Here is a 10927-nt window from a genome sequence, read left to right as displayed (position 1 = left end):
TGTAGCCACTAGATGGCAACCTTTACACATGTATTCCTATCTTATTCGCTGCAACTTGTTTCGAACATAATCCATTCCTGAAACTGTTGAATAGCTTTTCTTTTAATCCAACTGTATTACCTAAACTGTAGAAGATACATAAGCATAATGCAAAATTAATGAGTTTAATAAGTGTGATTTGTGTAAGGTTTGGGTATAAATAAATTGGTGACTCGTGCTGTAGAAAATAAAATGCTTAATTTGTCTTCAGTTTAAATAATGTTTATTAAAAAACATAATTATATTAAATACAGAACATATTCTAACAGAATATTCATTTCATTTAAGGAAAAATAGCCATATGACATTTTAGTAACGTGAAAGCTTTTTTTGATAAAGAACAAAGTCCTTTTAAACTTTATAAAAAGATTTACCCGTGAAGGCTAGGTTCCTGTTTCAGACCTGCAGAACAAGACATTTCAAAATATGTAGGATCATACACTAATTTTTTTTAAACATAAAAGAGCACAAAGTCTGTCAGGATCAAATTGGTCACAGGCAGTTCTTAAATAGTCAAGTGGAGATTCCCTGATTCCTTTCTGAAGTGCCTTTTTCTTGGGAACTATAGTGCAGATTTCTTGGGAATTAAGAAGTCCCATCCTTTCAGGGAGCTGGAAGAATATGTGGCAAAGTAGAGCTGGATCTTTAGGGCTGGAGGAAGCCCTTTTCCGAACCTAAACTGGCAGCAGAACTCGCAGCTCTAGAACACAGGCAGTCCATGCCCTCTGCTGGCTGCTCCAAGGTCTCTGATTGATCAGTCTCTCACACAGAGTCCACAGGAGCTGCAGTCTTCCTCACGGACTCAAAAATAACAGCGCAGCTCTCCGTTCCTGTCATAGCTTCCCAGCCTAGTGCCATATTTATCCACGCACCAGCAGATCCCTCTTCTTCTGCCTTTAGATGGTCGGCACTGTTTTTTAAAAAAAAGTTAAAAAATTAAAAGAGAACAAGGCTTCTGATAGTTTTAAGTGCAGAAGAACCAAGACATAATTCACTGCTTCAGGTCAATTAACCCAAACCTCTCATTATACTGGGGCACAGCCAAAAGGCCACATGTCACTTCCTATTCACTGTACATATGTGCAAGAAGTGTAGCTGACATCATTTTCTGAAAAGTGGTCTCCTGAATCCGGATGATGCGCGAGCACTTCCTGCACATACTTTGCAGTACACAGGAAGAGACGTCAATGACAACCCTGGAGCTGGCCAATTTTAGCAAACAGGTAGGGAAGCCAGCTCGTCCCGTGCCAAACAAGCCAACCATTTGCTTTATAAGGAAGTCCCTTATAATGCAGGGATGGGTGGGTCTATGGTATATCTTTAATCACTCAAAATTCTATAGTTATGTTTAGTAGTGAACTGCATGTAAACCCATCAGCAGTCATTTACTACCTTAATACCTCATGTCCCATTATCCATCTGAGAGAAAAAAAAGCAAAGCAATATCTGTGGCAGTTTCAGTTACTTGGTTAATATTGGAATTTGGCAAACTGCTGCAAGTTGCTCAGGCTGCAGGTCCTTCAAAAGCCCAAGTGAAAACAACACAAAAAAAAGTGCCTGCTCTTTCTCACCGATGAATCACAATGTGTAGTAAGCAGCGCACAATCCCAAACCACAAACATAGGTAGGTTGATTTACAGTCGCATCTAGTGAACATCAGTTTAAATTGAATGACATTCACATTTCTGAACATCAACTATTCTCCCATTGTTAATTGGTTTTAGAAGGTTTTACACGAAAGATCTTTAGAAATGTGCTTTGGTTAAAAATACCATAATCCTGTTTTATGTAAGAGCAAAAAATGATCTGAAAACGGTTGCTATGTATTGTCCCCCATCAACATAATGCACTGACAAAATATGTGACAATATAGTCATTCATCTAACAATTAGGACGGAACAATGCAATGGCTTGTTGACGTAAAGGTGGATTTGTTACACTGTGCAGTATATTGTTTATAGAGTTCCCACTTGGATTAGTTGCAACTGCTTCGGATTAAGAATATTTGCGGTAAAATTTTGCCTGGGGCATAAATTCCTTTTGAAACAATGCAATATTTGAAGGTAAAATAGTGCAGCAAATAATATAACCTCTGCAGCACTTAAGACAATGGGATTTTCATTCTCTTGTCATCTACAGCACAGAGGAGGATCAAATTACCCTTCAAATATTCTGCTCAAAAAGCAGTTGGACAAATTCCAGGGCAAGCCTGGTGTGAATAATAATAATAATCCTTGCATTTGACAATTTGACATAGTGCCTTTCTACATCGGGAGGATGTCACACAAGATTTACTGTGAAGGGTAGCATGTATTGTAGGCAAATAAATAACACTACCTGAGAGTTTGTGTCAGTGCACTTCAAAACTCAAAATAAAATGTTCTGGCTATCAACAATAAAAAAAACTAAACAAAATTGATTTGTTAAGATATTATTTGAAAGAAAACTTTAATAAAAAGTCTCCTGGTTTTAAGGGGCTGTCTATTCAGATTGAAAAAAGTGGCAGAAGTTGAAACTCTGAGTCACACCAGCATCAAATAACAATGGTGTCTGGCACAGGAAATGGTACAAATGTTTGTGTTTGAATATTTGCTCAGGAAATCACAAGTTATCAATTTACTCACAGAACATACCCTTTTTGTCACACCTTTGAACAATACATTAGCAAGTGAGTTTTAAAACGCCCTCAAATGGAAGGAAGTACACCAAGGACGCACATCAGCCACTGTACAATTTGGTTGATACAAAATCAATTTTACATCATTTAATAGTTCTTGCATTTGATCACGTCGTTAAGACGTTTCAAAGTGCTTCACAGGAGGAATTACCGTGCAGCATAGTGGCTGTATTTTATAGGCAAACTGTTTCTGGAGGTACAAATATGTATCTTATGTCTTCATAATCCTATTGTGCACCCCATTATCTTTATAAAGTGAATAATTTAATCATGATCGAACAAAAAAAAGAGGCAGGAGCAAAGCATGAGGAGGTTACCCACCTGCTTTTTCTTGTAGAAACCATTTTTGTCACAATTTGGAATGTATACACCTTTGGGGCTCAGAAATGATACAGCTTTCAGGTTGTTTAGGATGCCTTCCATTTCTCTCCGACAAGGACCCTGGCAAACGGGAAGAAGAAAATGCTCATGATTTTTGTCTACATACATTCCTGAGGATGCCAACACCCCTCCAATAATCCTGTTCATGGTTCTATGGACATTGACAATGCTCTGACACCTCACCTCAGTGAATATTCATCACTCACAAACTCAAGATATTAAATCGGGTGTTGGTAGCCTAGTGGAGCCCAATCCCATTCTCAACTGCTGCACACTTTCCAGTAAAATAATTGCACAGGGATAAGGAGCAGTTACAGAGGTCGATTTCCCTCTCCCCCAGCCAGCAATAGACCAGGCAGACTGAGGCCAATTGCAGCACCCAATTACTGCTCCCAGCCGAGATCAGCAAACTCAACCCAAACCAGGAATCAAACCTGGTCTTGTATGACTGAGTGCCTGACCAGGCAGTCTTTACACACTTAGAAAAGTTTCATTAAGGAATTCCTGATATGCAGCCAAATGTATACTTATTTTGTCAGTCTTTCAATTTCAATTCTAAACCTAATGGAGCTGTTTTAGGCAAACTCGTTTCTTTGAAAAGTGTGTTGAATTTGGAAACCGTGCGGTAGGTATTATAGGTATATAAAGTAGATATTACAGGTATATATAGCTTGTACAAGTAGTTGTTTTTACAAATGGGCTGGGTTCCCAGATACCCAGGCCCGAATAGAACAAAATAAATAAAAAGCTTAAATGCTGTGTTCAGAGGATGCACACTTACATATTCAGTGTCGTGTTTTATTTCCGATGAAAAGTTGGTGGTTTCGGTGTTCTGGGCTTCATTGTTAATCTTGTATAGCTGAGCCTTTCTTGATGCTTCTTTCTGAAGCAGCTTAATGTGCTGTGGGTGAGTAGGTTTGCTGTCCTGCATTCGGTGTGTGTTGGGACTCCACTCATTCCGAGAGTTACTGGCATTCCTTTCTTCGTCTGAATTGTTGACATTTCCTAAAACAGAAGTAGAGGGGGGAGGTGGGGGGGGGTGTCACATGAATATAATTTTCTGAAGAACTCTTACTGAACACAGAGCCTGCGTTCTGCTTTATCTGCGTGAAAAACAATGCACGCAATAGTCAATGGAACACATTTTCACATTTTACCCCCCATTATTTCACTTGATTTCTGTCCTTTTAAGGCTTTTAAAGAGACTGATCACCTACAATCCTTTCTCTCACCAGATGGTGGAGATCTTACATCGCCTAACTACCCTGTTCACTGCATGTACCAAACATCTGTTAGCACCGTTAGCAAAAGCCATCCAGTGAAAGAAACCCAGTAAATCTTGGTGCAACTTTTACGATTTTTTTTCTTCTTTTTTTTTCCAAAACAAAAAAAACTTGCAATCTTCTTCCTCTGGACACAAGTCCGATAGTTGTCAGGGAGTTTTGTTTTGTACACCAATTCATCCTTTGTGTCTTTTAGGGGAAAAAAAAGCGTGAAATCCTGAAAATGATACCCTGAGGATCTGAGCAGGTTGGCACTCTGACTCAGGGCATGGGTTGGCACATTGCCTGGCACACTTCTTATGTGCAATACCAACCAATAACCCCCACCCCCCCCCCCAAAAAAAAAGTACAGGTATCACCAAGCTGATGAAACCCTCGCGGCACCAAGACCGCAGCCCATCACCCATCACCCCACGTGTATCACACATCTTTGCACTCGCGAAATCTAAACTGCAAACCACCACCACACAAAAAAAAAATAATTTTAATTTTTTTTCTGCCCACCCCCCCCAGCTGTGTGCAGAGTGCATTCAAAGGGATAATCATCCAACCCCCCCCCCCCCCCCCCTAATCCCTAACCCCAAACCAGCTCTTCCTAACCAACCCTAATAGCAGGGCAGAGTCGGTGCCAACAGCCACTTCCTATAGGGGAGGAGGAGGAGGAGGAGAGGGGGGGGTTTAATTGGGAATATGGTCTGCAATAGATTTCAGCCATCAGACACAACACTGCAACCCCCCCCACCCCCCCCCCACCCTCTCTCTCTCTCTCTCCCTCTCTCCCCTCCCTCAAGCTGTTGGCCCATCACTTGCACTACAGCAAACTTGCAAACACACTAAAAAAAAATCACACTGAACATTTTTTAGAAAACACTATCGCATCAGAGAGAGGGACTTCTCCACCAGAGAAGTCGCATCGCTTACGGATCAGGGAGGGGTTTTTTTTTAGGTAATAATAATAATTATCATCATCATCATCATCATCAAAAACTCTTTTTCTCACAAGAAACGGGAACATTCAATGGCATCGAAAGATAAATAAAAATCCTGGTTCGGTTTTTTTTTTGGGGGGAAAAAAAAACTTAACACGTCTTTATTGCACTTTTTTCTCCCCCCCCCACCCCCCCCCCCCCCCCCCCCCACCCCCCCCACCCCCAAAAAAAAAATCACAACACTTTATATAAATATAAATATATATTAAAAAAAGTCATGTTTTGCAGTCGCCCCTCCCCCCCCTCCCCACCCCTCCCCCCCCCCACCCCCCCCCCCCCCCCCCCCCCACCCTCCCCCCCCACCCCCCCCCCCCCCCCCCCCCCCACCCCTCTCCCCCCCCCACCCCCCACCCCGTGCACCTGGAGTGCAGAACATGCATTGGGAGCGCGTACCTGCAGAGCTCAGGGGGAGGCGGTGTCTGGCCGTCTCGTTGGTGCAGACGCCCCTGCCCTCCAGCAGGGACTGCAGGGGTCTGGTCTCGCCGGCCTGGGGCAGACAGGTGAGGCCCGAGGCACAGCGCTCGGTGTAGACGCCGCACGGCTGCCCCTGGCGGAGGGCGCAGGTGGTGCAGCAGCCGCAGCCCGGCTCCCGCACCGGCTCGCACTCGCCCACCAGCCGCCGGCACTGCCCCAGCGCCCGGGAGTCGCACGGCTCACAGCGGACCACAGGTCCCAGAGAGGCCGCTACCTTCAGGGTGACGGCGGCCACGGCGAGTACACAGAGGGCGTACACCATACTGATCACTGCCCTCTCCCTCTCTCTCCCTCTCTCTCTCCCTCTCTCCCTCTCTCCCCCCTCTCTCTCTCCCCCTCTCTCTGTACTCTGGGTCTGTGTTACACCTCTGCTCTGCCCTCACTTCGTTTGGTTTTTTGCTGCCCCTCTCTCTCTCTCTCTCTCTCCCTCTCTCCCCCTCTCTCTCTCTCTCCCCCTCTCTCTGTACTCTGGGTCTGTGTTACACCCTCTGCTCTGCCCTCACTTCGTTTGGTTTTTTGCTGCCCCTCTCCCTCTCTCTCTCCCCCTCTCTCCCCCTCTCCCCCTCTCTCTGTACTCTGGGTCTGTGTTACACCCTCTGCTGTGCCCTCACTTCGTTTGGGCTTTTTGCTGCCCCTCTCTCTCTCTCTCTCTCTCTCTTTTTTTGCAGGTTTCTTTCTTTCTTTCTTTGCAAAATAATAATAATAATAATAATAATTACTAATGATAACACGAAAGAGAGAGAGAGAAAAAAAACTCCCCTCTTTTTTAAACAAAAACCTCACCCCCCCCACACCACACCACACCCCCAAAAACAAAAATTGCAAAGAATAATTTTTTTTATATATGTATCATATATATATATATATATCAAAAAAACTAAACTAAACTACTGCTGCTGCTAAAACAACAACAACAACAAAAAATAAGGTGACACGAAATGAGAGGCAAAACTGCAAATTCAGCCGGAAACTTGCAGGAAAGTTTTTTCCCCCTTCTCTCTCTCTCTCTCTCTCTCTCCCTGTTTCCCCCTCTCTCTCCCTGTTTCCCCCCTCTCTTTGCAATAAACTTTACCCGATGGCACTCTCTTCGACTCCGAGAAACCAGGAGCGAATGCAGGTTCTCTTATATCAGAGCAGGAGAGAGCCCGCCCCCGGAACATGAATAACTCACTCGTCTCCCATTGGATTGCCGCACGTGGTTATTTGCTGATACAGGTTTCGGGGCGGGGCAACTCCGTCCCCCCCCCTCTCCCCCCATTCGCAGCTTCTCTTTCTTCACCTCCAAAGTGGCTGAAGCCAAACTAACCCCAGAACACGGATAACCAATACCACTGACATCTCGGACTTGGAGAACACCCTGAGCTACTCAGGATGCAGGGCACCACACTGCTTCCACCCCCCCCCCCCCCACCCACCCCACACCCCCTCTCTCCTCCTCATTGGGATAGTGCCAATTCCTGATTGCGCCCTCAAAGATGAAATCATTATTTCAAAGCCTCAGGAACCCCGAGTCCGTAAACCCCGTCTGCATTATCATCTGTATGCAATGCAAACAATACTCTGCGCCGAGAGGGGCTGCATCCCGCCACGGGAGGTGATTAAAGTCAATCGGTTCGAAAACCGTCAGTGCAAAACCGCTCTCAGTCCCGGATAGAATTTCTCTTTTCTTATTAAAGCTGCGTTCACCCGAGGCAACCCCGACTTTTAAGCGATTTTAGGCTAATAAATGGTCCCCGAAACAACCTGGTTTCGTTGCACGTAATACATAACGCGTCCTGTCTGTGTCTCGTTGCAACCGGTCGCGCCGCCTCTCTCCGCCTTCGCTGGAAGTCGCTCTGCGGACAAATCGCGCGTAAAGGAAACTGTGCGAGACCCGACTCTGCGGGTCCCGCTGTTCCCGGTGTACCTGCCGCAGTCTGGAGTTCGCAAGGAGGTGCTTTTCGCAGCAGATCCGGATCGCTGCGAAAGTTGCAAAGGGATTTCACACGGCGGGGACTGCACTGGGACTGCACTGGGACTGCACCGTGTGGAGCTCTCGCGTTAAAGTGCATTAACAACCCGAAGCCATTCAGGAGAACAGAGCCCTCCCCCGACCCCCGGTTTCAGGGAATATTTTTCCAAACGTTCCCTGCGGACACCCCGACCGATAGTCGTGTTATTGTCTTACCAAACTGTACGTGATCTGCAAGCTGTCCAGCCTGCAGGGAGGAGTACGGTACGGCACTGTATTAATGGTAGGAATTAAACAAAACATTGCCACAGTGGTTCGCGCAGATGGTTTCAAACTTCCTTTGTTTTTGCCCCAAAAAGGATATCGATCAGAATTGGACTGGAGTCAGTGGGTGGGTGGGGGGGGGGGGCGGTGGAAAGTGTTTTCCGAAAGCTGCTTCAGTGCAAAGCATTGCGTCTGAGGTTGAAATTGCCCCCCCCCCCACCCCTTTTTTTTTCGCCTGCGCTTTAACCCGGGTGAAGGCAGCCAGGGCTTGAATCTGGGATTGTTTAAACCGTGTCCTAGCAACTGAGTACACCCCGAGCAGCCCGTGACTCCAGGACCAAAGGTACAAAGACGTTCACAGGCATTGCAAAATTGCTGCATTCCTCCACTGTGTCTCGACGCACAACTTTCCTGCGCTCGGGGTGTGGGGGTGTGTGGGTGGGGGGCGGGGGGGGGTGGGGGTGTGGGGGCGGGGGGGTGGGGGGTGTGGGGGGGGGGGGGGGGGGTGGATGGGTGGGTGTGGGGGTGTGGGTGGGTGGATGGGGGGTGGAGGGGTGGGATGGGGGGTGGTGGGGGTGGGGTGGGGGTGGGGGGTTGGGGTGGGGGGGGAACACGATCAGATGCTCAAGTTACACGATCCTCTGTATCCTGAGTGAACAGTTCCTTGAGTACAGCGGTGTTGATGTTGCACTCACAGCAGCGAAGCGCACGGTGTCAGAGGGCGATTGAGCGGCATTTCGCACCCGTACCACTTCATTCTTTTCACCGCGGGGCAATGTCTCCGCTCTGCTCTGCTCTGCTCTGCACGGCTCTGCTCTGCTCTGCACGGCTCGGGTCGGCTCTGCACGGCTCGGCTCTGCTCTGCACGGCTCTGCTCTGCACGGCTCGGCTCTGCTCTGCACGGCTCTGCTCTGCTCTGCACGGCTCGGCTCGGCTCTGCTCTGCTCTGCACGGCTCGGGTCGGCTCTGCACGGCTCGGCACGGCTCGGCTCGGCTCGGGTCGCTTTCCTGAGTCGTCTGCAGTTCTGTGCATATGTGCAGCTGCAGCCAGAGCAGGAGGACAGCGCCGCGGGCCATGGGGTGAAGGTGCCCGGGCACTGACTTCACACCCAGCGGCTGCTCCTCCGCTTTCATCGAGTGCACATTCACAACAGGTAACAGCAAAAGGAAGAGCACGTTGTCGGGTGCAAAGGAAATCGAACCGCGGAAGGAGTTATTTTAGATCTCTTTTGCTCGGGAAAGAAAAACAATCGGGAAAGAGCTTATCTCATCTCAGGTTATCACTGGGAGGTCAATATTGGGGATATTGCTCCAGCCTCCCTTTCCTGGCTCAGTGTCACCACCATGTACCCCCGGCTCCCACACAGCTGCCCCACTCCCAGATGTATGTGTGCAGGAAGCCCCCCCCCCCACCCCCCCCCCACCCCATGGTTCACGCTGTAGACCAGTCTCTCTCGGCACCAGTTAAGCGTTATGGGTGGGATGAGGGCTATGTTGGCGTTTGGTTAACGACGAGGTTGGGTTTAGCCCCGAGTTGACACTAGTTTCGAGCCAGGTCCAGTTTTAGGAAAGAAACAGCTTCCATTTGCTCGGTGCCTCTATCGGGTCGAAGCGCTCGGCAGACAATTCGGTCAAGTGTAGTGACTGTTTTTTTTGTGTGTGCAGACTGGGAAACGGACGCCAGGAGCAGCCACGAGGAGTGTGAAGCAAGGAGAGGTTTTTGGGGGGGTTGTGGTGGGGGGTAAAGTGAGGGGTGGGTTAGTCTGTGGTTAGTTTCAGACTTGTCAAGAGTTCAGGTTGGATTGAGTGAGATGAGTGTTGGGTGAGTGAGGACACACTAACATTAGAGCTGAATTGGTTTTGGGGTCTGATAGGATCACGTTATGAAGTGGAAGAGTGTTTGGGGGTCGGGGGTGGTGTTGGGGGGTAAATAAAGTCATTACAGGGGGGGATGTGTGTGTGTGTGTGGGGGGGTACCCAATCAGAGCAGCGACACAGACCAACACTCAGTGTATATAAAATAATAATAATAATAATAATCCTCGCATTTGATATAGCGCCTCATCACCGTCTCCGAGACGTCTCGAAGCGCTTCACGCAGAACATGAAGTGAATCGACGGTACATTTTGCGGGCAAAGTGGGCGGCAGCCGATTGCCCGCAGCAGCATCCCGCAAACAGCGGTGGATTGAAGCGCGCAATGCATTTAAAACCCAAATAAAAAAAATCATCCTGAAACCTGACCAGTCACTGGTCATCTGCAGTGCACCAGCGGCGTTTCACTGCGGGAACACGTTCGGATCGTAGCATTGGCAAAATGCCTTCCAGGGTTAGTGCAGGTGGAATTCCTGGTCATTCCCATTTCTGCCCTGAACACGATCCCTGATCTACATGTCAGACAGACAAACCGCCTGCCATGAAATCAGATGGGATCGTTATTGATCACCTTTGAATGAAACCTGCCCCCGTCGTTTCCTTATCCATCCCTGAACCTTTTTTTTTCTACCCTCTCTCTTTTTTTTTAAACAAAAAACAAAAAAAGACCCACGACTTATGAGGACGGGGGAGCAGCAGCAGCTGCTGCTGTTAAGAGGCTGTGCTGTGCGGTGATGGTGATCTCTCGCCTTTCTCGTGTTAGGAGCTTTAATTTGAAAGCGACGTCGAGAAGTTTCGTTTGGGGAAATGGTATTCATTTGCAATCTGAAGGATCGCTCCCCAAACCTGTACCACACCGGGAGGGACCTGTGTGGGGAGTAAGACCAGAGTGCAGAGTGATACTCACTCACTCACCCACCCACTCACTCACTCACCCACTCACTCACTCACTCACTCACCCACTCACTCACCCCACCCACCCACCACTCACTCAC

The 10927-nt window shown here is 47.8% G+C and overlaps 1 protein-coding gene across 1 annotated transcript; it reads right to left on the bottom strand.

Annotated features, from left to right (window-relative positions):
- Positions 1-245: 245 nt before the first annotated feature.
- On the bottom strand, positions 246-6150 carry igfbp3 (insulin-like growth factor binding protein 3). Its single transcript, XM_042332023.1, has 4 exons — positions 5763-6150; positions 3879-4102; positions 3038-3157; positions 246-949 (listed from the first exon to the last, which is right to left on the bottom strand). The coding sequence occupies exons 1-4, from the start codon at positions 6103-6105 to the stop codon at positions 842-844; spliced, it is 795 nt and encodes a 264-aa protein (XP_042187957.1). The 5' UTR covers positions 6106-6150; the 3' UTR covers positions 246-841.
- Positions 6151-10927: the final 4777 nt, after the last annotated feature.

The sequence above is a fragment of the Callorhinchus milii genome, unplaced genomic scaffold (genome assembly GCF_018977255.1).
Source record: "Callorhinchus milii isolate IMCB2004 unplaced genomic scaffold, IMCB_Cmil_1.0 Scaffold2, whole genome shotgun sequence".
Taxonomy (NCBI): Eukaryota; Metazoa; Chordata; class Chondrichthyes; order Chimaeriformes; family Callorhinchidae; genus Callorhinchus; species Callorhinchus milii.
The sequence above is the reverse complement of the archived record's forward strand: the minus strand, read 5'-3'. Positions and strand labels throughout refer to the sequence as shown.

Excerpts from the sequence above, each read along its gene's own strand:
- igfbp3 (XM_042332023.1), bottom strand. The coding sequence starts at position 6,105 with ATGGTGTACGCCCTCTGTGTACTCGCCGTGGCCGCCGTCACCCTGAAG. Across the intron at positions 4,103-5,762 it reads CCTCCCCCTGAGCTCTGCAG|GAAATGTCAACAATTCAGAC; the intron begins GTACGCGCTCCC and ends CTTCTGTTTTAG. Across the intron at positions 950-3,037 it reads GTTTCTACAAGAAAAAGCAG|TGCCGACCATCTAAAGGCAG; the intron begins GTGGGTAACCTC and ends TTTAAAAAACAG.